This window comes from Gadus macrocephalus, chromosome 16 (assembly GCF_031168955.1).
Source record: "Gadus macrocephalus chromosome 16, ASM3116895v1".
In the NCBI taxonomy this organism is placed as follows: Eukaryota; Metazoa; Chordata; class Actinopteri; order Gadiformes; family Gadidae; genus Gadus; species Gadus macrocephalus.
In genome coordinates this window covers 466,371-491,323 of record NC_082397.1, presented here as the reverse complement: position 1 = coordinate 491,323, position 24,953 = coordinate 466,371, and the positions used below count along the sequence as shown (strand labels likewise).

Genomic DNA, 24,953 nt, shown 5'->3' with positions numbered 1-24,953 from the left:
GAAGCGGAACCAGCGAGGCTGACCCGCTCAGTAGTAATTCTGCTTTTACGTTCGAGAAGAAAGGAGCGCAGCTTTCAGTGTGGGGCCTCAACGACGGGGACATTACGACCGCAGCGCACAGCCCCGCACGGCGACATGGAGGCCGACCGACCAGACCCCAACGGGCCCGGAGCCGCGACGGCAGCCGCGGCCACCGCTGCGGCGGCGACTGGGGCGGCGACGGCTGGATGCCCGCAGCCTCGGGAGCCGCAGGACGGGGACGGAGGCCTGTCGCTGCCCGGGATCCTGCACTTCATCCAGTACGAGTGGGGCCGTTTCCAGGCCGAGAAGTACCGCTGGGAGGCAGAGAGGGACGAGCTCCGGGTGAGTGGGGAGAGGGACGAGCTCCGGGTGAGCGGGGGTGAGGGACGAGCTCCGGGTGTGGGGGGGGGGGGGGGGGAGAGAGGGACGAGCTCCGGGTGAGCGGGGGAGAGGGACGAGCTTCGGGTGAGCGAGGAAGAGGGACAAGCTCCGGGTGAGGGGGGGTGGGTGGGGGGTGGGAAGAGACCAGCTCCGGGTGAAGGGGGGGTCCGCTACACACAAGCATGGAGGATTTTGTGGCTCTTGGATAACATGACGCTAAAGCTAACGGGCTAACCCTGCACACATTTCAGATGTCATTGTTGTTGCTAAGAAATTGGCATTCGGTGCTGGGACAGCTGGAGTGGGATTGGTGGTGTGTGTGTGTGTGTGTGTGTGTGTGTGTGTGTGTGTGTGTGTGTGTGTGTGTGTGTGTGTGTGTGTGTGGCCCAGGGCTGTCACACAGGTAGTCCTTCTGGATAGGGACCAGCCCGCCTCGACCCACTTTGAATTGTTCGTGACCTTTTTACGTGACCTGTGAAGTTACCATAATATTGCAGATCACGTGATTAATATTTTGGTTGATATTCTGTTCCAGCCGGTCAGACACGGGTTATGTTGTGTTTGTACTCATGGTTTGACCACCGTGAGTCGGTCTAACCCTTCAGCCCCATGGCTCTACCCTCCCAGGTCAGTGTATCTGCAGGCTGTATTACATAATCCAACCTGGTTAAAAATAGCTTGATGAAATATGAATGAAAAACAACATAGTGGGGCCGTGCTCTCTGCTTTATGCCGGTGTGGTGAGGCGTGTGTGCTCAGTGACGTGATGTCATGCACAGCTGACTCCGACCAAAGCTTTCAGTGCATCCTTTATGTGTGAGTTTGCTCTGTGCCTTAGGAGGACCAATCGTAACACTGCTATAGGATGACCACCGCCAAAACAAACGGGGGACACGCCCACTTCCCTCCCAGATACAGTCAGGGCCCCCACAGGGCCCCCACAGTGCCCCCACAGGGCGGTCTGAGGCCCTCAGCAGCAGTAGTTCCTCCCCAGAGGAGGCTCACCTCGTCAGTCTTTGTGTCTTCATGAGGGGCCTCGTCACAGGGGGGTCTGGGACCGCCGTACCAGCCAACACGCGTGTGCTGGCCCCAGATGGCAGACCAGACGGCCCCGGGCCCCTCCCCTCGGGTCTGGGCCAGGTGGGACCAGAACCAACGGCCCCACGGGGAGCCCAGACCGAGGCCTGGCGGACAGGTGGCCCGGGGCCCGGGGCCGGGGCCCCTTTACGCACGTGCTGTTGGGCACACATGCATGCTGACATAATCCCTCTGGGAATCCTATCAAACAGGGGATGCACTCCTTCAGTAACTCAAACCGGCTCCGAGGGGCAGCTGTTTGTGTTAGAGCTCGGTAATGAACGGCGTGGGGTAGGGCCTGCCTTCTCTCACACGTCCCGCCCCATGAAGGAGGTGGAGTGGTGGGGCCACCCTGGAGCAGCAGGCGAATGGAGCCGCAGGTTATGACGAGATCCTACTGCCATCTTTCTATTTACAGTCATTGTTATCTTCGAAGAAGTGTGTGTGTGTGTGTGTGTGTGTGTGTGTGTGTGTGTGTGTGTGTGTGTGTGTGTGTGTGTGTGTGTGTGTGTGTGTGTGTGTGTGTGTGTGTGTGTGTGTGTGTGTGTGTGTGTGTGTGTGTGTGTGTGTGTGTGTGGGGTCCAGGCATATTCATGTATAAATAACGGTGTGCACTGAGCCATACCATGCGTCCATGACCCCCGTACTGTACTGTTAGCTCACACACAGGGCTGCATGTGGGCCTACAGTATAAACAATCATAACCAGGCTGCACCATCTGCTCTCTCTCTGCTGCGTGTGTGTGCTTACGTTGAGTTGACTACCTCCATCATTTGGGCTCTGAGGCTGTAGAAGAGGAAGACGATGATTGTGATGATGAAGAAGCCTTTCTCTGATGCGTCGTACACCCAGCGCTCATGCCCTCAAACGCTGGCCCAGAAAAAGGCCCTGCTCTAGTTGTGGCTCCAGGATTCTCTGCTGGCTAACGAGGCGATGGCCGCAGGATGAGAGGGGGGGGGGGGGGACCTGAGTGGGGTCTTCAGGTGCATCCGGCTGAACGAAGGTCATGTTCATGAGCCCAGCAGAGCCACACGACAAGAAACCGCTTTAAAGCCAACATTAAAATCGTTTTGTTTTTACTTGGTCATATCGGCTTTCATTTGATTCTGCTCTAATTGGATTCTGTGAAAGTAGGAAGCTGATGCTTCCCTTCCTCCGAGGGCCTGATAACCGGGTTTATCTCTGAGGTCGCTGGCTCACGGTTCCTCTCACACTCTTCCACCTCCAGGACGGCTGGCACTGAGACCTTTTTGGCATATTCGTTTCTGTCCTGCTTCCTGACGCGTATTTTCTCGCCTAGCTTCGGCCGCATGGCCAGACGGCACCATGAGGTGTCGTCTGGCCCTCTGAACCGCGCTAAGCCCACTTACTCTCCCTAAGCCTGGGAGGCTGTCCCGTTAGGCAGGAGGACTTGGGACGGGACATTGTTTAAGTGTGTGTGTGCGTGTGCGTGTGCGCACGCGCGTGCGTGCGTGCGCGCGGCAGGTCAACAAGTTAAAGCTCGTCACCTGTCCAAGCAGAAGCAAGCATAATGCCGTGCCCTCGTAAGGTAACCCAGAGCCTGGGCCCTCCCCCTCTGCTCTGTCTCCACGCGGCCACGGTGTACCTGGTCTACAGCCGACTAGTCCGGCCCCCCAGCTTCATCTGGACCGGATAACACTCAATAACGACTCGAATGAACCTAAAGCCACAGCATGGTCTAGCTTGGGCCGACCTATCAGGAGGATGGTGGGATCAGGGTGTGAATCTAACCTCTCCTTCTGAGTGGACACTGTGGACACTAACTTACCCTAACCCTTGACCCTTGACATACCCCACCAAGCCCCTGGACGCGGCCCACAAGTCTTTCTATCCCTTCTATCATGATATTGTCTCTCACGTCAAAGCCTTGGATTCATCATCGTTATCAGATCATTTATCCGTCACGGTTTGGCTGGGACTGTTCTGCACACCAGCGGGGCTATTAGAAGGTGGTCAGATCATAACGACAGTTTTATCGATCAGGCACGTACACAATGGTCTCCCAAAGGCTCAGATGATCAATGATCAGTTGATCAAACTACTTATTACGGTCTGGGTTCCTCTTACCACCAGCCAGGCTGATGAGAAGACTCCCCTGTGTTACACAAACCAGATATGTTGTGTGTGTGTGTGCACACGTTCATGTGTTCATGTGTTCTGGGCGATGGACGGTCCTCTGTTGTTTTCTTGAGTTCATGTGTTCTGGGCGAGTCCCTTGCAGCCTGAGTTCATGTGTTCATGTATTCTGGGCCAGTGTCCTCTTGCAGCCTGGGTTCATGTGTTCATGTGCTCTGGGCCAGTGCCCTCTTGCAGCCTGAGTTCATGTGTTCATGTTAGGGATGCAAATTATCGAGTAATTCATTAATCGATAGTTGTTTCATCTTATCGATCGATGATCGACTAATTGATAAGCGGCAATTCTTCTGAGAAGCTGAATTTCCTTCTGAATGTGACACATTTAGGTGGTAATTCAACGAAGTTAGAAAATACTTCCACATATTGTGCATTTGGCGTCTTTGTCGTCATTAACCAACTTAAAGTGGCTTCATACTGCACTCCGTTTTGCCCTCTTCATCGTGTCAGTGTCCCGCTTTTCGTTTGTCTGGCCCTGCTTCGCATTTGTTCCCGCTTGTGTTCCCGCGTGTGCGTCAAGTACGTCTGGCGTCAAGCGCGCTCTCACGTGGACGGTTGGGGAATTACGGGTTAAAAATGAGATTAATTGCAAGTATTTTATTTTAATCGAGTAATCTCTTTTCGACAATTAATCGATAATCGATTAATTGTTTGCATCCCTGTGTTCTGGGCCAGTGTCCTCTTGCAGCCTGAGTTCATGTGTTCTGGGCCAGTGTCCTCTTGCAGCCTGAGTTCATGTGTTCATGTTTTCTGGGCGAGTGTCCTCTTGCAGCCTGAGATAATGTGTTCATGTACTCATGTGTTCTGGGCGATGGACGGTCCTCTGTTGTAGTCTTGAGTTCATGTGTTCTGGGCGAGTGTTCTCTTGCAGCCTGAGTTCTACCGTGTTACATACCGTCTGATGAGGCTAGGAATAGTCAGCTAATGACAGCTTTTCCTAGCGCTCCGATTATTGTTTGGTTTTCAAGCGTTTCTCTAAGTTGGTCCAGCAGAGGGCCATTCTGAACCTTCGATGTGTTAAATGTGCTCGTCTGTTAGCTAGCCAATATTCTGACACTTGATAAGCACCACGTCTGAGGGTTGTGTGCTGGTGATTCATGCATCGATGCTGGGCTGCGGTTTGATAAGACATCTTCCCTGGCGTCGGGCGAGCATGTTTGGCACGTTGTTGTTTGTGACGGGAAGAGCCCGTGGGCTGTGATAACGAAAAACACCAAGGATTGAGTAACTTCCTGTTGGGGTTATTTTAGAATTTGGTTATCTGCATCCTGAGGAGGAAGCGGAATGCTCTCCTCTTCCTGTCCTCCCAGGCCGCCTTCCCTCAGGTGAAGCGGTGTGATCACATTCCCTGAAGAGCTGCTCTGCTCGGGTCACCCAGTAGCACCCAAGGCGTCCTCCGTCTCCCCCGGTATCCAAAGCCCTGCTAGGGCTGGGCCCTGGGGCCCTGGGGCCCTGGGCCCCGCACTCAGACCGCTCTGACCCTGACTGGCGCTGATCAGCTCAGAGCAAGGACAAAGGTGGGAAAGGAAGGAGGAAGCAGGAAACGAAGTATGCGTGTTGAGAGAAGGATGGCGGCCGGCCGCTTGGACCAGCAAACCTTTACTGGGAGGATGTTTCCACTGCCAGAGGCGTGTGGCCACTGGGCTCGGCCCGGCACTGGGATGTGTGTTGGGTAGGGCTGTAACGATACACCAACGCACCATTCGGTTTGTAGCACCATTTCTGACCCACGGTTGATGCATCCCACGATTTCTTTACATTTAAAAAGCATTTTATTTAAACAACACTTAAAAATTAACTTAATGTAACATTTAATAACAAATAATTTGGAACACTAAACAGATTTGAACAGAAAGAATACTATTAAAGTATAGCAAAATGAATAAATAAATATCCAAAGATTGCAGTTGGAGGATGCTTGCAGGTAGGCAAAAACCCTCAACTAGTTTTGTGGTGTAGGCTTATGTATTGGAAAATATTAATGTCAAATAATAATATGATATTACAAATAGTAATTGGAATAGTTTGGTAGCCCTAAGCAGCGTTCCTGCTAGAAAACACGTGCCGGTCAAAGTGACCTGCGTAGGTTTAGTTTTAGGTCAAATATCCTATTAGCGCTTCTTATTAGGCTATGTAACTTAAATAATGACAGAACCAGGCCGTATAGATGCAACATGTTTAATAGCCCAACTTTAAAAAAGATGGGAAAAAAACGTGTGTGTGTGTGTGTGTGTGTGTGTGTGTGTGTGTGTGTGTGTGTGTGTGTGTGTGTGTGTGTGTGTGTGTGTGTGTGTGTGTGTGTGTGTGTGTGTGTGTGTGTGTGTGTGTCGTCAGCGAGTGGACGAGCGAGCGGTAGCGTGTGTGTGTTTGTCTAGTGAAGAAACAAACGAGTCCGGTAGAATAAAGTACTCATTCCGACCTATAAGCAGCTACCTACTGCCGGTCAAATCACACAAAACACTAGAGACAGGGATCACACAGGCTATTTTTGCACGCTTGGCCCACTCTGGATAAATGTGGGTCATATCACATATGAGGACTTCGACGGCTGTGGAGAAATGCAATCCTCCGTAGCCACTGAGCGCTGTCATCACAGAGAGGGCATCTCGTCGCAGACTTACGGCATCGATAAGAGGAGCGGTGTCTGCAGACTATTATTTAGGCAGATTATTAGCAAATTTCAATCGCAAAATTTGACCGGAGAGTTACAATTTTGTCTGATATTTGATTGTTCTATTACCGGACAACGGAAACCCTGGCACCAACAGCTCATATCAGGTGGCTGGATCTGGACTGGAGGGATACGGGGAGTTAGAAAGGGCGTGTCGCGCTTCTGCCTTCTCACACCGCGAGCAGGTTGGTGGATTTGAGTCTCGCGATTTCAGTTTCGATACGCGTATCGTTACAGCCCTAGTGTTAAGGGCACTGGGAACACTGGGCCCAGCCCTGCAGTGGGAGGTGTGTTGGCACTGGGAACACTGGGCCCAGCCCTGCAGTGGGAGGTGTGTTGGCACTGAGAACACTGGGAACACTGGGCCCAGCCCTGCAGTGGGAGGTGTGTTGGCACTGGGAACACTGGGAACACTGGGCCCAGCCCTGCAGTGGGAGGTGTGGTGACAGGAGGTGCGTGGCCACTGGGAACACTGGGCCCAGCCCTGCAGTGGGAGGTGTGTTGGCACTGGGAACACTGGGCCCAGCCCTGCAGTGGGAGGTGTGTTGGCACTGGGAACACTGGGCCCAGCCCTGCACTGGGAGGTGTGTTGGCACTGGGAACACTGGGAACACTGGGACCAGCCCTGCACTGGGAGGTGTGTTGGCACTGGGAACACTGGGACCCGCCCTGCACTGGGAGGTGTCCTTTCTGCCAGATGTGTGCTGGGTTCTGGTTGCAGCAGTTAAAAATAAAGCGTTTTATTCCCCAGCCCTCTACTTATCCCTGTTCTGGCTGCTGGCCGCCTCCCCCTCACAAAGCAGCACGGACTCACATCTGCTAACGTAAACATAGCGTCCACGACCCACCGATGGAAATACATGCTGGGGAACCGCCTTCTGAGACAATGTTGTGGGATTCATATGTTGGTGTGTTGTGGCTTTCATCCTCGGTATTCTTTAATGTGTGTGTGTGTGTGTGTGTGTGTGTGTGTGTTCAGGCTCAGGTGGCGTTCCTCCAGGGCGAGAGGAAAGGGCAGGAGAACATGAAGCAGGACCTGGTGAGACGCATCAAGATGCTGGAGTACGCCCTGAAACAGGAGAGGTACGCTCCCACCACACTAATGCACACTTAGCACACTCAACACTCAAACACACTCAACACTCGAACACACTCAACACTCGAACACACTCAACACTCAAACACACTCAACACTCGAACACACTCAACACTCGAACACACTCAACACTCGAACACACTCAACACTCGAACACACTCGTTTTACTTCCTCTGTGCTATACGATACCTTATCAGTCTTCTCAGCGGTCACTGTGATTGATGTGTTGCTGCCCCCTGTGGTGGTCTGTGGTGTTGATGTGTTGCTGCCCCCTGTGGTGGTCTGTGGTGTTGATGTGTTGCTGCCCCCTGTGGCGGTCTGTGGTGTTGATGTGTTGCTGCCCCCTGTGGCGGCCTGTGGTGTTGATGTGTTGCTGCCCCCTGTGGCGGTCTGTGGTGTTGATGTGTTGCTGCCCCCTGTGGCGGTCTGTGGTGTTGATGTGTTGCTGCCCCCTGTGGCGGCCTGTGGTGTTGATGTGTTGCTGCCCCCTGTGGCGGCCTGTGGTGTTGATGTGTTGCTGCCCCCTGTGGCGGTCTGTGGTGTTGATGTGTTGCTGCCCCCTGTGGCGGTCTGTGGTGTTGATGTGTTGCTGCCCCCTGTGGCGGTCTGTGGTGTTGATGTGTTGCTGCCCCCTGTGGTGTTGATGTGTTGCTGCCCCCTGTGGCGGTCTGTGGTGTTGATGTGTTGCTGCCCCCTGTGGCGGTCTGTGGTGTTGCAGGGCCAAACACCAGAAGCTAAAGACCGGTACAGACCAGAGTCCTGGAGACAAGAAGCCGGAGCTGGAGGCTGAGCCACGTACGTTGACCCAACAGAGATAACGTTGTCATGGAGCCCGGCTCGGTGGGACAGGGCGGCTGGGACTAATGAATGATTCTGTTTTGCTCCAGTACCCAATGGCCCGGCAGAGTCCGATTCCGAGCCAGCCAATCAGATGTCCTGGAAGGAGGGACGTCAGCTATTACGAAAGTGAGGCTCCTTTCCATCTGTTGTATGGTTCATTATGTTGATGTCATACTACGTGATGAGCAGTGGTCCATAATATCAATGAGGTCATACCGTGTCTCCCTGATGTCTCCCTGATGTCTTCCTGATGTCTCCCTGATGTCTTCCTGGTTTCTTCCTGGTCTTCCCGACGGTCTTCCCGGCGGTCTTCCTGGTGTCTTCCTGGTCTTCCCGGCGGTCTTCCTGGTGTCTTCCTGGTCTTCCCGGCGGTCTTCCTGGTGTCTTCCTGGTCTTCCCGGCGGTCCCCAGGTACCTGGAGGAGGTGGGCTACTCAGACACCATCCTGGACATGCGCTCCAAGCGCGTCCGCTCCCTACTGGGGAGGAGCAGCCCGGAGGCCAACGGACCGCCGCCCAGCGAGACCGCCCCCGAGGGAGGAGGAGGAGGAGGAGGAGAAGGTGGAGGAGGAGGGGGAAGTGGAGGAGGAGGAGGTGGAGGATGCAGCGACAGCGGAGAGTCCCTATTGGTCCGACAGATAGAGGAGCAGATCAAGAGGTGAGTGGGGGGGGCAGAAGGTCGACTGCAGGCCTGTTCTCCAGGGAGGACTGGAGTAAAGTGTGTGTGTGTGTGTGCGTGTGTTAGGAACGCGGGGAAGGAGAGCGCCTCGTCCCGCGTGGGGGGCTCGGTCCTGGACCAGATCCCCTTCCTGCACGGCTGCCAGGACGACGAGGACGACAGTGACGAGGAGGACGACTTCACGGCCATGGCCACGGACTGCATCGACGGCACCATCCGGAAAAACAAGAAGCCGCGCGCAAAGGTGGGTCCCCCCTCTGTCCCCCCTCTGTCCCCCCTCTGTCCCCCCCTCTGTCCCCCCTCTGTCCCCCCTCTGTCCCCCCTCTGTCCCCACTCTGTCCCCCCCTCTGTCCCCCACTCTGTCCCCCTCCCCTGTCCCCCCTCTGTGCCCCCCCTCTGTCCCCCCCCTTCTGTCCCCCCCCTCTGTCCTCCCTCTGTCCCCCCCCCCCCCCCCCCTCTCTGTCACCCCGCCTCTGTCCCGTCACTGACCCCACCCCCCTGTCCCGTCGCTGTCCCCCCCCTGTCCCCCACTCTGTCTCCCCCCTCTGTCCCGGCGCTGACCCCCCCCCCCCCCCCCCTCTGTCCCGTCGCTGACCCCCCCCTCTCTCCCCCCCCCCCCCCTGCAGGAGCCCATGACCTCCGACCTGGACCCTGAGGAGGAGGAGGAGGAGGACTCGGAGGACGCGCTCGGAGAGTTTGACTTCCTGGGCTCGGGGGAGGAGGGGGAGGGGGCGGGAGAAGCCCGCCTGTCGGGGGACGGACGGGAGTTAGGTACGCTGTTGCCATAGCAACGACACCACCCTCCACCACCACCAGCACCACCACCAGCACCAGCACTGCCCTCCACTCCACTCTCCCATCACGCGTCACCAGTCTTTAACTTCCTGTCTCGTGTACTCCGGCCCTTTCTGTTGGTGTCCTCGCTGTGGCGTCCTGAGTGTCAATAAAGCCGATGTCTTTCCCCAAGCACTCGTCTCTCTGTGCCTTTCATGAACTCTGGGCGCTCCATTTCCTGTCACCACGCACTCAGACCTGCTCTGCGTCCCTGCAGCCTCCCCGGGGGTTCTGCTTTGGTTTGTGTTTGTTCATGTCGTCATATTCACCCCGTCACGGGCAGGAGCGGTCAGCTTTATGTTTTGATTTGCGTTGGACGTCCTGTCTGCCGCTCACGGACCTCGCTCCGCTTGCTCCGGCCTCTCCGCCGCCTCCCTTTGGTTCTGCCTTTTTATTTACGGCCGTTCCTCGGCCTGTGCGTGCGTGTCTGCGTGCGTGCGTGTCTGCGTGCGTGCGAGCGTCTGTATGTTTTGATTTGACCTCCATCCCCCCTGTCTCGCCCTCTCCTCACCCTGACCTCTGACCTCTCCTCACCCTGACCTCTGACCTCTCTGCATGACTGGCTGTGTTTGTGTCTTGTCTCCTCTCGCCCGGTTCAGAGAACCACAGGAACAAATTACAGGACATCATGTCGGACTTCCCCCCCAAACCCTCCCCCCCCCCTTCGGTGTCGGGACCGGCTCGCCCCGGGGAAGGTAAGACCCCAGCCCCCCCTCTGGCCCCCTCAGAGCTCCCCCACCAGACTCTCCTCCACCATCTCTCTTCTGATCTTCTCTTCTTTTTAGAGGAGGCGTTGGATATGTCATCGGACCTCAAAGGCTTTATCCTCCTTTAACCCTGTTCTACTCAAGAGAACCCTGTTCTACAAAGAACCCTGTGCTACAAATAACCCTGTTCTACTCTGAAGAACCCTGTTCTACTCGGAAGAACCCTGTTTTTCAGGGTTCTCCTATGGAGAACCCTGTTTTACAGAGTTCTCCTGTAGAGAACCCTGTTCTAATAAGAGAACCCTGTTTTACAGAGTTCTCCTGTAGAGAACCCTGTTCTGTCGAGAACCCTGTGCTACAGAGGAGAATCCTGTTCATCTCAAAGAACCCTGTTTTACAGAGTTCTCCTGTGGAGAACCCTGTTCTACAGAGGAGAACTCTGTACTACAGAGAACCTGTTCTACAGAGTTCTCCTGTGGAGAACCCTGTTCTACTCAGAGAGCCCTGTTCTACAGAGAACCCTGTTCTTCTCAGAGAACCCTGTTCTACTCAGAGAACCCTGTTCTTCTCAGAGAACCCTGTTCTACAGAGTTCTCCTGTAGAGAACCCTGTACTGTAGAGAACCCAGTGCTACAGAGAACCCTGTTCTTCTCAGAGAACCTGTTCTTCAGAGTTCTCCTTATGAGGGCGCCTCTTCCTTAGGGAGGTTCCATGTGGGGGGCGGGCCTTGTGTAGCCGTGGAGCCCCTCATGGTGACGGTAGTTGACTGGTTCTCCCCCCCAGCAGCAGGGGGCGCCCTGGGCTTCTCCTCCGACGTCTTCATCATGGACGCCGTGGGGGGCGGGGACCTGAACCTGGGCGAGCTGGCGGACCTCACGGTCGCCAACGACAACGACCTCTCCATGGACGTGAGTACTCTGCATCACAGCAGCTCTGATCCATAAGGCCCCCCCGTCCAACACCAGCCCCCTAGCATAGACCAGAACCCCCTCACCACCCCCTCACCCCCTCACCCCCTCACCCCCCCTCACCACCTCACCCCCTCACCACCCCCTCACCACCTCACCCCCTCACCACCCCCTCACCACCCCCTCACCACCCCCTCACCACCCCCTCACCACCCCCTCACCACCCCCTCACCCCCCCCTCACCACCCCCTCACCCCCCCCTCACCACCCCCTCACCCCCCCTCACCACCTCACCCCCTCACCCCCCCTCACCACCCCCTCACCCCCCCCTCACCCCCCCCTCACCCCCCCTCACCCCCCCCCTCATAACCCCCTCATAACCCCCTCATAACCCCCTCACCCCCTCACCCCCCCTCACCCCCCCTCACCCCCCCCTCACCCCCCCCTCACCACCCCCTCACCCCCCCTCACCACCCCCTCATAACCCCCTCACCCCCCCTCACCCCCCCCTCATAACCCCCTCATAACCCCCTCACCCCCTCACCCCCCCTCACCACCCCCTCACCACCCCCTCACCACCCCCTCACCCCCCCCTCACCCCCTCACCACCCCCTCACCACCCCCTCACCCCCCCTCACCACCCCCTCATAACCCCCTCACCCCCCCTCACCACCCCCTCACCCCCCCTCACCCCCCCTCACCACCCCCTCATAACCCCCTCACCACCCCCTCACCCCCCCCTCACCCCCTCACCACCCCCTCACCCCCCCTCACCCCCCCCTCATAACCCCCTCATAACCCCCTCACCCCCTCACCACCCCCTCACCACCCCCTCACCCCCCCTCACCACCCCTCACCACCCCCTCACCACCCCCTCACCCCCCCTCACCCCCTCACCACCCCCTCACCACCCCCTCACCCCCCCTCACCCCCCCTCACCCCCCCTCACCCCCCCTCACCACCCCTCACCACCCCCTCACCACCCCCTCACAACCCCCTCATAACCCCCACACCCCCCTCAGAACCCCCCCCCCCTGACTGTCTCCCCCCTGTGGTCTCCCCCCGACTCTCCCCTCTGTGGTCTCCCCCTGACTCTCCCCCCTGTGGTCTCCCCCTGACTCTCCCCCCTGTGGTCTCCCCCTCGGGTCTCCCCCTGATTCTCCCCCTGTGGTCTCCCCCCTGTGGTCTCCCCCCTTTGGTCTCCCCCCTTTGGTCTCCCCCCTGTGGCCTCCCCCTGTGGTCTCCCCCCTTTGGTCTCCCCCCTGTGGCCTCCCCCTGTGGTCTCCCCCCTGTGGCCTCCCCCTGTGGTCTCCCCCTGACTCTCCCCCCTGTGGTCTCCCCCCTGGGGTCTCCCCCTGACTCTCCCCCTGACTCTCCCCCCTGTCTCAGATGCAGGACCCCCGGGAGGAGTTGAAGAAGACGTGGAACCCGCGCTTCACGCTGCGCAGCCACTTCGACGCCATCCGGGCGCTGGCCTTTCACCCCAGCCAGGAGGTGCTGCTCACCGCCTCCGAGGACGGCACCCTGAAGCTGTGGAACCTCAACAAGGCCATGCACTCCAAGAAGTAGGGACCCCCGTCCCTCAGAACCCCTCCCACCGTGACCACCAGCTACTGCTAAACCAATCAGAGCCCCTCCCACCGTGAGCTACAGCTAAACCAATCAGAGCCCCTCCCACCATGAGCTACAGCTAAACCAATCAGAGCCCCTCCCACCGTGAGCTACAGCTAAACCAATCAGAGCCCCTCCCACCGTGAGCTACAGCTAAACCAATCAGAGCTCCTCCCACCGTGAGCTACAGCTAAACCAATCAGAGGCCCTCCCACCGTGACCACGAGCTACAGCTTAACCAATCCGAGCCCCTCCCACCGTGACCGTGAGCTCCAGTTAAACCAATCAGAGCCCCTCCCACCGTGAGTTACAGCTAAACCTGTCTGCTGGTCTGTCTTTATCGCAGGAACGCAGCGCTGGACGTGGAACCCATCTACACCTTCAGAGCGCACAGGTGAGGAACACATGAACACATGATGACCCCATGAGCACCTGGGGCCGTATTCACAAAGGATCTTAGGGCTAAAAGTAGGTCCTAACTGGCGAATTTAGGAGTAACTCCTAAAAATAATGGGCGTGTCACTCTTAAATGTAGGACTCCTAACTTTTTTCACTAAGAGCAATTCACAAAGTATTTTAGGCCTAAAAGTAGCACCTAAGTCTAGGAGAGCTTAAAAGTCCTCAAGAGGACTCCTAACTCAGTAAGACCTATTCACAAAGAATCGTAAAATGCCTGCGAGACGAAATGTTAGATTATTCAACTTGTTGTGGAGTTAATGCGTGATGCAATAACATCCCAGACTAACAGGAATAATCCGATAAATTCCGAAATAAAATGTTTGGCCAAATTACGTTATTTAGCAACAGGGGAAATGCAACTTTGCAATGCCGACGATTTAAAATTATCGCAACCATCAGTCAGCCGTGCCATAAACTTTCCTTTGGACATTCAACAATTACACAGGATCAAAGCCAACTTCATGGCAATTGCAGGTATGCCCGGTGTGGTCGGTGCTATTGACGGGACGCACATAAAAATAATTGCGCCATCAAAAGACGAGGACGTGTTCGTCAATAGGAAGAAAGTGCATTCCATCAACACGCAGGTTGTTTTTGATGCAAATTTTAACATAGCCTACTGGATGTTGTTGCAAAGTGGCCTGGATCTTCAGCTACCCATGATTCGCGCATTTTAATGGTGAGCGGTCTGAGGCAGCTTTTTGAGATGTACCAGTTGGGTGTCACTTGCTGGGAGACAGTGACTATCCATGCAAGACGTGGCTCTAGACACCCTACCTCACAACCGGGAGCACAGTTAAAGTATAACATGTAAGTGATTGCGCAGATTACACAGTCCTATGCGTAAAACACATCGTATTGCCTCTTTGACGCCTTTTATTTGTTGAATCCATATTTATTATTGTTTACTGATTTCTTCCATGTATGCTAGAGCACACAAACATACACAAAATGTTGTGGAGAGAGGAATTGGGCAGATGAAACGTCGGTTTCATGTCCTCCACGGCGAAATACGCCTCACCCCAGAGAGGGCAAGCACAGCAATCACTGTATGTGCCATTCTACACAACCTCTGCAAGCGGAGGAACATTCCACAGCCAGATGATGATGATGATGATGATGAGTGGGCAGGCATTTAGGGATCACTTTGAAAACACATTTTAGGTAAACACCTTGGCACAAATCAGTCAACACTTGTGTAGTTCATAACATTTATTTTCTTTTAAATGTTACGTATTTTTATTGTTTGCTTTCTCTCTCTCTTGAACGTGCAGGCTACAACGTCATTATCGTGGTCTGCACAAAATTGTCATCATGCGTGTATTCTGCTAACTGCACTATAACTACTTAATAGGAATTCATTTCTAGCCTAGGCTATTTCCTTGTTTTTCGATGATTCAGTGGGCTCGTCTGAACAACCAATCACCGAACTGACCGCTTCTAAACTCGTGCACGAGAATTGACGTAATCCATAGCAACGGCGCGTCACTCTTAGTTCACTCTTTGTGTTTTATCCTTAGTAAGAGTAGGTCTCAGCGGCATTGTGGATAACTTTTAAGAAAAAACTCCTACGTAAAATGTTTTAGCGCGAGTTAGGAGCACTCCTAGCGGTAAGATAAAATGCTTTGTGAATACGGCCCCTGATGAACACATGATGACCCCATGAGCACCTGATGAACACATGATGACCCCATGAACACCTGATGAACACATGATGACCCCATGAACACGTGATGAACACGTGATGAACACCTGATGAACACCTGGAGCCGTATTCACAAAGGATCTTAGGGCCTAACTGGCGAATTTAGGAGTAACTCCTAAAAATAATGGGCGTGTCACTCTTAAATTTAGGACTCCTAACTTTTTTCACTAAGAGCAATTCACAAAGTATTTTAGGACTAAAAGTAGCACCTAAGTCTAGGAGAGCTTAAAAGTCCTCAAGAGGACTCCTAACTCAGTAAGACCTATTCACAAAGAATCTTACAAAATGCCTGCGAGACGAAATGTTAGGGTATTCAATTTATTGTGGAGTTAATGCGCGATGCAATAACATCCCCGACTAACAGGAATAATCCGATTAGTCCCGAAATAAAATGTTATAAAGTTATAAAGTAATAAAAAAATATATATAACTTATAAAAAATAAAAATAATTGCGCCATCAAAAGACGAGGACGTGTTCGTCAATAGGAAGAAAGTGCATTCCATCAACACGCAGGTTGTTTTTGATGCAAATTTTAACATAGCCTACTGGATGTTGTTGCAAAGTGGCCTGGATCTTCAGCTACCCATGATTCGCGCATTTTAATGGTGAGCGGTCTGAGGCAGCTTTTTGAGATGTACCAGTTGGGTGTCACTTGCTGGGTGACAGTGACTATCCATGCAAGACGTGGCTCTAGACACCCTACCTCAATCCACAACCGGGAGCACAGTTAAATGTAAGTGATTACGCAGATTACGCTTAGTCCTATGCGTAAAACACATCGTATTGGCTCTTTGCGAGCACACAAACATACACGAAATGTTGTGGAGAGAGGAATTGGGCAGATGAAACGTCGGTTTCATGTCCTCCACGGCGAAATACGCCTCACCCCAGAGAGGGCAAGCACAGTAATCACTGTATGTGCCATTCTACACAACCTCTGCAAGCGGAGGAACATTCCACAGCCAGACGACGATGATGATGATGATGATGATGATGGCGGCGATCAACATTACAAGGAATTTGGCCGTGTGGAACCGAGTGGACAGGCATTTAGGGATCACTTTGAAAACACATTTTAGGTAAACACCATGGCACAAATCAGTCAACACTTGGGTAGTTCGTAACATTTATTTTCTTTTACGTATTTTTATTGTTTGCTTTCTCTCTCTCTTGAACCTGCAGGCTACAACGTCATTATCGTGGTCTGCACAAAATTGTCATCATGCGTGTATTCTGCTAACTGCACTATAACTACTTAATAGGAATTCATTTCTAGCCTGGGCTATTTCCTTGTTTTTCGGTGATTCAGTGGGCTCGTCTGAACAACCAATCACCGAACTGACAGCTTCTAAACTCGTGCACGAGAATTGACGTAATCCATAGCAACGGCGCGTCACTCTTAGTTCACTCTTTGTGATTTATCCTTAGTAAGAGTAGGTCTCAGCGGCTTTGTGAATAACTTTTAAGAAAAAACTCCTACGTAAAATGTTTTAGCGCGAGTTAGGAGCACTCCTAGCGGTAAGATAAAATGCTTTGTGAATACGGCCCCAGATGAACACCTGATGACCCCATGAACACCTGATGACCCCATGAACACATGACGCCCCCATGAACACATGATGAACACATGATGACCCCATGAACACATGCTGAACACATGATGACCCCATGAACACATGACGACCCTGTGAACACATGGTGAACACATGATGACCCCATGAACACATGGTGAACACATGATGACCCCATGAACACATGGTGAACACATGATGACCCCATGAACACATGACGACCCTGTGAACACATGGTGAACACATGATGACCCCATGAACACATGGTGAACACATGATGACCCCATGAACACATGGTGTACACATGATGACCCCATGAACACATGACGACCCTGTGAACACATGGTGAACACATGATGACCCCATGAACACATGGTGAACACATGATGACCCCATGAACACATGGTGTACACATGATGACCCCATGAACACATGACGACCCTGTGAACACATGGTGAACACATGATGACCCCATGAACACATGGTGAACACATGATGACCCCATGAACACATGGTGAACACATGATGACCCCATGAACACATGACGACCCTGTGAACACATGGTGAACACATGGTGAACACATGTTTACCCAATGCCTCCTACCCCTGTTTCCCCCTCCCGTCTGTCTGTCCGTCTGTCTGTCTGTCTGTCCGTCTGTCTGTCTGTCTGTCTGTCTGTCTGTCTGTCTGTCTGTGTGCCTGTCTGCCCCTCCTGTGTGTCTGTGTGCCTGTCTCCCCCTCCTGTCTGCCCCTCCTGTGTGCCTGTCTGCCCCTCCTGTCTGTCTGTGTGCCTGTCTCCCCCTCCTGTCTGCCCCTCCTGTGTGCCTGTCTGCCCCTCCTGTCTGTCTGTGTGCCTGTCTCCCCCTCCTGTCTGCCCCTCCTGTGTGCCTGTCTGCCCCTCCTGTCTGTCTGTGTGCCTGTCTCCCCCTCCTGTCTGCCCCTCCTGCCTGTCTGTCTGCAGCGGGGCGGTGCTGTCTCTGGCCATGGGCCCTGAGGGTGAAGCCTGCTACAGCGGGGGTCTGGATGGCTCGGTCCGCTGCTGGAAGATCCCGGACCTCAACGTGGACCCCTACGACAACTACGGTACCGGGGGGCTGACACCGGGGGGCTGCCACCGGGGGGCTGACACCGGGGGGCTGCCACCGGGGGGCTGACACCGGGGGGTCGACCACCGGGGGGCTGACACCGGGGGGCTGACCACCGGGGGGCTGACACCGGGGGGCTGACACCGGGTCCACCACCGGGTCGACCTTTGCCCTCAGGGCGCTAGGCAGGCTCTTTATCCACAGCCGCTCACAGTCAGTCTGTTGGTCAGGAGAAGGAGAAACGACATTATATGGCTGTCACTGCAGTTGTTCATAGAACCAAGTGGCAAGCACTAACCATCACTAGGTTAACCCATCCCCCGTGTACATCAGGGACAGCTAGGGTAAAAATGAGTCAAGCTTTTACAGATGATCTCTTGATCGATAACTCAAGTACCAGTAGTGAGAAGAGTTATTGAAGAGGAAGAGTGGAACCCTGCTGCTATGAAACTGGTTCAGTGTAAAGCCACCATTCTTTGACCTATTTTGCTAAACTTTACGTGTGTGTGTGTGTGTGTGTGTGTGTGTGTGTGTGTGTGTGTGTGTGTGTGTGTGTGTGTGTGTGTGTGTGTGTGTGTGTGTGTGTGTGTGTGTGTGTGTGTGTGTGTGTGTGTGTGTGTGTGCGTCCCCAGACCCGGGCGTTCAGAGCCTGGTCCTGGGGGGCCATGAGGACGCCGTGTGGGGGCTGGCCTTCTCGGCGGCCCACCGGCGGCTGGCCTCCTGCTCGGCGGACGGCAGCGTGAGGGTCTGGGACCCGCTGGGCTCCGCCCCCTGCCTCTCCGTCCTCAACAAGGAGAAAGGTAGCGCCCGTCGCCATGGTAACCCCGGGGTCCCCAGGGGGGGCGTGTGTGGTACTGACGGTGGCTCTTTCTTTATTTCCCCAGAGCGTGGCACCCCCACCTCGGTGGCCTTCGTGACCTCCGACCCCAACCAGGTGGTGGTGTCGTACGACGGCGGCGACACGCTCCTCTACGACCTGAACACTGAGCAGAGCCTCGTCGCCCTGGAGACGCAGACCGTGGACGGTGAGCCGTGGAACGTAGCGTAGCATCCCCTAGCATCAGGCTCCTGGCCTTGGACCGTAGCGTAGCTCGTCCAGTAGCCTCAGAACGTAGCGTAGTGCTGGCCTGTGTCTGTGTCTCCGGGCCCCCAGGGGGCAGCGTGGGTCTGGTGCCCCAGGCCTCCAGGGGGCAGCGTGGGTCTGGTGGCCCAGGCCTCCAGGGGGCAGCGTGGGTCTGGTGGCCCCAGGCCTCCAGGGGGCAGCGTGGGTCTGGTGCCTCCAGGCCTCCAGGGGGCAGCGTGGGTCTGGTGGCCCCAGGCCTCCAGGGGGCAGCGTGTGTCTGGTGGCCTCCAGGGGGCAGCGTGGGTCTGGTGCCCCAGCCCTCCAGGCCTCCAGGGGGCAGCGTGGGTCTGGTGGCCCAGGCCTCTAGGGGGCAGCGTGGGTCTGGTGGCCCCAGGCCTCCAGGCCTCCAGGGGGCAGCGTGGGTCTGGTGGCCCCAGGCCTCCAGGGGCCAGCGTGGGTCTGGTGGCCCCAGGCCTCCAGGGGCCAGCGTGTGTCTGGTGGCCCCAGGCCTCCAGGCCTCCAGGCCTCCAGGGGGCAGCGTGTGTCTGGTGCCTCTAGGCCTCCAGGGGGCAGCGTGTGTCTGGTGGCCCCAGGCCTCCAGGGGCCAGCGTGTGTCTGGTGGCCTCCAGGGGGCAGCGTGGGTCTGGTGGCCCCAGGCCTCCAGGCGGCAGCGTGGGTCTGGTGGCCTCCAGGGGGCAGCGTGGGTCTGGTGGCCCCAGGCCTCCAGGGGGCAGCGTGGGTCTGGTGGCCCCAGGCCTCCAGGGGGCAGCGTGGGTCTGGTGGCCTCCAGGGGGCAGCGTGGGTCTGGTGCCTCCAGGCCTCCAGGGGGCAGCGTGTGTCTGGTCCAGGCGTTGAGGAGCTGTGCTGTTGTGTCCCCAGGGAGCCAGCTGATCCACCGTGTGGTCAGCCACCCCTCGGAGCCCATCTCCATCACCGCCCACGACAACCGCACCATCCGCTTCCTAGACAACAAGACCGGTGAGTTACCGACGACGACGGGGAGTCGGCCCGCTGTGGAAGAACAATGCATTTAAAGGTGTGTGTGTGTGTGTGTGTGTGTGTGTGTGTGTGTGTGTGTGTGTGTGTGTGTGTGTGTGTGTGTGTGTGTGTGTGTGTGTGTGTGTGTGTGTGTGTCCCTCCCTGCAGGTAAAGTGGTCCACTCCATGGTGGCCCACCTGGACGCGGTCACCTGTCTGACCACCGACCCCAAGGGCACGTACCTCATCTCTGGCAGTGAGTAGCGGCCCGTCCGCACGCGTCACCACGGCGACGCATCCGCACGCGTCACCACGGCGACACATTTAGAGACCAGCCCAAGGGAAGCTCCCCCTAACGCCGGCTTTAAGAAACATATGAAACAACCGTTGGGTTATTGTAATACATATACATTTACACTCAAGGCGTTTAGCGGGCACTTTTATCTAACGCTCACAATAAGTACATTTGTCACAAGAAAGAGAAACAACAATATATCGCTGTCGGAACAGTAAGGATGATCATAGAACCAAGCACTAACGATCACTAGGTTATCCCGTTCCCCGTACACAACAAAGGTAGCTCGGATGTTTATTTTTAAGTGAGTGCATAAGGTGCCAGTCGTAAAAACATATTCAAGCTTTTTCAGATTAGCTTTTGATGGATAGCTACACAATGCTGAGTACTCTTTTTAAAGTGCCAGAACGTACAACATACAATAAGTGCGTACATTTAGTGCCAGTTAGTCCATCTTCCGATGATCATCCTTCTTCCAAGGCTTCCCTCAGTTAACAGCAGAGCCTGTTGAACGTCAGCCGGTGGTGTTCAGAAGCACCGTGAAGGAAACCACAATGAAAGAGGACGTTTTTAGAGTAAAATACCTCCAAGGCAGTGATCTGATCCTCTTCCCTGGAGCGAGGAGACCTTGTCTTTGTTTCATTCTCACCTTTACATTACCAGGGACGTCCCACTGAGATGACAACATTTCTGTCAAAGAGCCCTCGACAAAAATAGCAGTAATGAGGTTTAAAAAAAAGTATTAAAAGTACATGGAACAAAAGCTATTGGAGGACGTCACAGAACCACAGGCCGGACGGAGAGCTGGAGCCGGTCTCACCGGTAGAGCGAGGACGGATCACGATTGGAATGCCTCCAAGCCCTTCAGGACCATTCGGAAGGCCTTCAGAGGGATCCACTAGGGGATCCCTCTAGTGGATCCTCTATTGGATACTCTAGAGGGATCCACTAGAGGATCCCTCTGAAGGCCTTCAGAGGGATCCTCTAGTGGATCCTCTAGAGGGATCCAACAGAGGGATCCACTAGAGGATCCCTCTGAAGGCCTTCAGAGGGATCCTCTAGTGGATCCCTCTGGTGGATCTCTCTAGTGGATCGCTCTAGTGGATCCTCTAGATGGATCCAATAGAGGATCCACTAGAGGATCCCTCTGAAGGCCTTCAGAGGGATCCTCTAGTGGATCCCTCTAGAGGATCCACTAGAGGATCCCTCTAGTGGATTAGTGATCCACTATGTGGATCCACTATGGATACTCTAGAGGGATCCTCTCCTCTGAGGGATCCCTGAGAGGCTCCAGGTTTGAGGGGCCCATGAAGGCCTGTGGGCCCCAGCAGGGCCGCCCTAGGGAGCGGTCTGACCCTCTGCTGCCCCCTCAGGCCACGACTGCTCGGTGCGCCTGTGGATGCTGGACAACAGGACGTGCGTGCAGGAGATCACGGCGCACAGGAAGAAGCACGACGAGGCCATCCACGACGTGGCCTTCCACCCCTCCCAGCCCTTCATCGGCAGCGCCGGGGCCGACGCCCTCGCCAAGGTCTTCGTCTAGCGGGACGGCGCCCACACGGGGTGAGACGGTAGGACCTGGAGACGGGCGTGGGGTGAGACAGGGCAGGGAGACGGGCACGGGGTGAGACGGTAGGACCTGGAGACGGGCGTGGGGTGAGACAGGGCAGGGAGACGGGCACGGGGTGAGACGGTAGGACCTGGAGACGGGCGTGGGGTGAGACAGGGCAGGGAGACGGGCACGGGGTGAGACGGTAGGTCCTGGAGACGGGCGTGGGGTGAGACAGGGCAGGGAGACGGGCACGGGGTGAGACGGTAGGTCCTGGAGACGGGCGTGGGGTGAGACAGGGCAGGGAGACGGGCACGGGGTGAGACGGGGCTGTGGTGAGACGGGTGTGGGGTGAGCAGGGCTGTGGTGAGACGGGGCTGTGGTGAGACGGGGCTGTGGTGAGACGGGTGTGGGGTGAGCAGGGCTGTGGTGAGACGGGGCTGTGGTGAGACGGGTGTGGGGTGAGCAGGGCTGTGGTGAGACAGGGCTGTGGTGAGACAGGGCTGTGGTGAGACAGGGCTGTGGTGAGACAGGGCTGTGGTGAGACGGGCGTGGTGGGGGTGAAGGACTGAACAGGGTTTACGCGGGGTCGTTAAAGGTATTAAAAGGTAGTCAATGAAATTAGCCCAAATGAAGGCCATTAAAAAGTATTAATAAGTAATAAACGTAATCTGATGAGGTATTACATTTACAACAAGGCCTATGAGTTTTTTCAATTAGTGTAATTTACGTGCAGGCCTATCTCCTAAAATTACTAAAACTTGCGTGGATTTATTTTTATGTTACGAGTAGGACCTGAGTGATATCTGTGATGTCACGCGGTGTGCGCTGAAACAAACTGGATATACCCGGCTAGCTTGCTGCCAAACCACTTTGCGAGTTTGCTTCTGTTAGATCACAGTCATTTGAAAGACAATAATGGGGAAATGCACATTTTCGGACCTATGGCTGGAGCAATCGATATTTAAAGAATGATCGCAAAAAGAACATTTGTTTGACCGGTTGCCATGGTTATATCCGTGTGGTTAATTTGCAGTTGCGGTGTTAATTAGCGAGGTTGTCAGCTTACGGTTACATTAAACTGTAATCAGAAAACGCGGTTATACGCTATAGACCCTATAGTATCTGTGGTATAAAGGCTGGGACGAATTTCAAATTATAAATATGTACACTCTATGTTGGAAGTATAGACCGTCGCGATTTCCTTTGAAACGGATGGCACAGCGATTATTCTTCAAAACGAGAGCTGGTCAATTGTGAAAAAAAGGAATTAAACTGTATGTGGTTATACGCTATAGACCCTAGAATATCTGTGGTATAAAGGCTGGGTCGAATTTCGAATTATAAGTATATACAATCCATAACGTATGCTCTGTGGCTCATAGCTCAACTGACGTATGGCGCGTTTCCACTGCAGGGCGCGGTACGGTTCGGTTCGCAAAGGTGCGGTACGGATTGCGATTCCACTGCCAAAAGTGGGCGTGACCCGGACTGAGCCGTACTGGTTTTGCCCTCATCTTCAGTACTCCTCCGTTGGGGTACTGAGACGCCTGAAAGGGTGCCGGAAAATTCGAGCTACACACCCCCTCCGTTGATTGGTCGACAGAATCGTCACTACCGGGCGACGTGGGGATAAAAACTAACAAACAGTAGCCTCGAGGTATTATTCTTTACAATTAACATGTCGCGTAAAACGCTTGCTTGGGCGAACAAGGAGGTGGACTGGAGACGTTCCTCTGCATTCTTGGGGAGGAAGACGTTGTTTACGATGTTTACGTAGCTGCCGCGGCGATCGACATCCGGCCTACCATAAAGGGTACTGTCGGCGGTGGAAACGCGACCTCGGAACTGAGCTGGGCTATACCGCCCCCTCCCTCCCGGACTGAGGCGCACCAAACCGTACCGCATCCTGCAGTGGAAACGCAGCATAAAATACCTCCCGTTGCCAAGTCGTAGCTACGGTCCGTCCTATTTATGTGAAAGACGTTATATTTGGATTGTAAAACACATGAAAATATAAATGAATGACCTAAATTTCTTTTCTTTGGCAAGTGACCATGGTATAAGCGGGATAATGACATTAGAGGTGTCAAAAACATGTTTGATCGATCGTAATTAAAGGGGACTACTTTTTGAGGGAGATGAACTCAGAGTATACATTTAATAAGAATGCAATACGAATAAGGAAAAGCATAATTATTAAAGTATTTTAATTGTTTTATTATGTTGGCAAGCAAAAAGAACAATAAGTGGGTTAATCAGTCTTATTAAAACGGTTTGTGCAACCAACGGCACAGCAAGACATGATTGAGGCTCTTGTCGCTCTTGTCTCTTTCTGCCTATGACAGGCTCGTAGAGCGGGGAGTGACTTAGACTGATAATCCCTCTATCGAAAGTACACTGGTGTGAATTTGCACTACGGTATGGATTTTGACGTTACCGGGAGACCGGTGTGACCGGTAGACCGCGTTTACATGGACACTTCTGATCCAATTAGAAGTGGATGAACAGCTGAATCAGAATAAAAAATGATCATATAAGGCTCAATCTGAATACAATTCTCTGATCGGAATATAATTCCATGCGGAATAGAAGAGGTGGTGTAGTCCGCTATAATCGACATGTATACTCTTATTCAGATTGGTTTGGGGTGGGTGGGGCTACTTTTTAACTTGGAGAGAGGGCATCAGCAGCTGCAGTAATTCGCAATTGGTCAGTCGGTACTTGTATGCACACCGAACTTGACCGCTGTCAAGGACAGTGTATTATTTTTCTTAAAACTCCGTAAGTAGTCCGTTTCGAAGCGACATCAACGTCTTTGGCAGACTATTTCTCTGCTGTTTTGGCATGCAGCCGTGTAATAATGTATAGAACGTCGGCGGACATCATCGAAAATAATACCCTTCAGGGCGAAGCAAGACACCTCCGCTTCGCATCGCGGTCCGGTTCGCCCTGTCGGGGCTTATTTACCCCATAATGACCGGCGTTCTGTACTACAACATTATCCCTTACATATATCGTATAAGTCCAGACCAACATAACGGTTGTGCGCGAGAGACATACGAACGTACGCTTACCACTTTTGTAAATGCCATAGGCCTATATACAGTACATTCAGATTACATGATGGGAATAGATCTATTCAGATTTCGGTCCGAGGGTCATGTGACCTCTGGCCTCTGCAGATGAACCCGACCGTAACAACATGGTGTCTGTCCGCAGGGTCGGAGCAGAACACCGCCTGGACTGAAGAGGACTGGCCTCCCCCC

At 54.3% G+C, this 24,953-nt stretch overlaps 1 protein-coding gene across 7 annotated transcripts; it reads left to right on the top strand.

Moving 5' to 3' along the window:
* strn4 (striatin, calmodulin binding protein 4) lies at positions 1 to 24,953 on the top strand. 7 transcript variants are annotated; one of them, XM_060074766.1, is made up of 18 exons: positions 1 to 363; positions 7,284 to 7,387; positions 8,119 to 8,195; positions 8,288 to 8,366; positions 8,652 to 8,897; positions 8,985 to 9,162; positions 9,545 to 9,689; positions 10,352 to 10,447; positions 11,246 to 11,367; positions 12,763 to 12,932; positions 13,325 to 13,372; positions 17,677 to 17,798; positions 18,433 to 18,600; positions 18,685 to 18,825; positions 19,743 to 19,841; positions 20,010 to 20,096; positions 21,509 to 21,706; positions 24,907 to 24,953. In XM_060074766.1, the coding sequence occupies exons 1-17, from the start codon at positions 136 to 138 to the stop codon at positions 21,676 to 21,678; spliced, it is 2,280 nt and encodes a 759-aa protein (XP_059930749.1). In that variant the 5' UTR covers positions 1 to 135; the 3' UTR covers positions 21,679 to 21,706; positions 24,907 to 24,953. The 7 variants fall into 7 exon arrangements, with proteins under 7 accessions (XP_059930749.1, XP_059930747.1, XP_059930748.1 ...); XM_060074764.1 differs by having other exon boundaries at positions 12,757 to 12,932; XM_060074765.1 differs by having other exon boundaries at positions 11,243 to 11,367.

Bases quoted from the DNA above. Each gene is read 5' to 3' on its own strand.
- strn4 (XM_060074761.1), top strand. From the start codon at position 136: ATGGAGGCCGACCGACCAGACCCCAACGGGCCCGGAGCCGCGACGGCA. The intron at 11,368-12,756 runs GTGAGTACTCTG...CCCCTGTCTCAG, and splicing joins ACAACGACCTCTCCATGGAC to ATGCAGGACCCCCGGGAGGA. The intron at 17,799-18,432 runs GTACCGGGGGGC...GTGCGTCCCCAG, and splicing joins GGACCCCTACGACAACTACG to ACCCGGGCGTTCAGAGCCTG.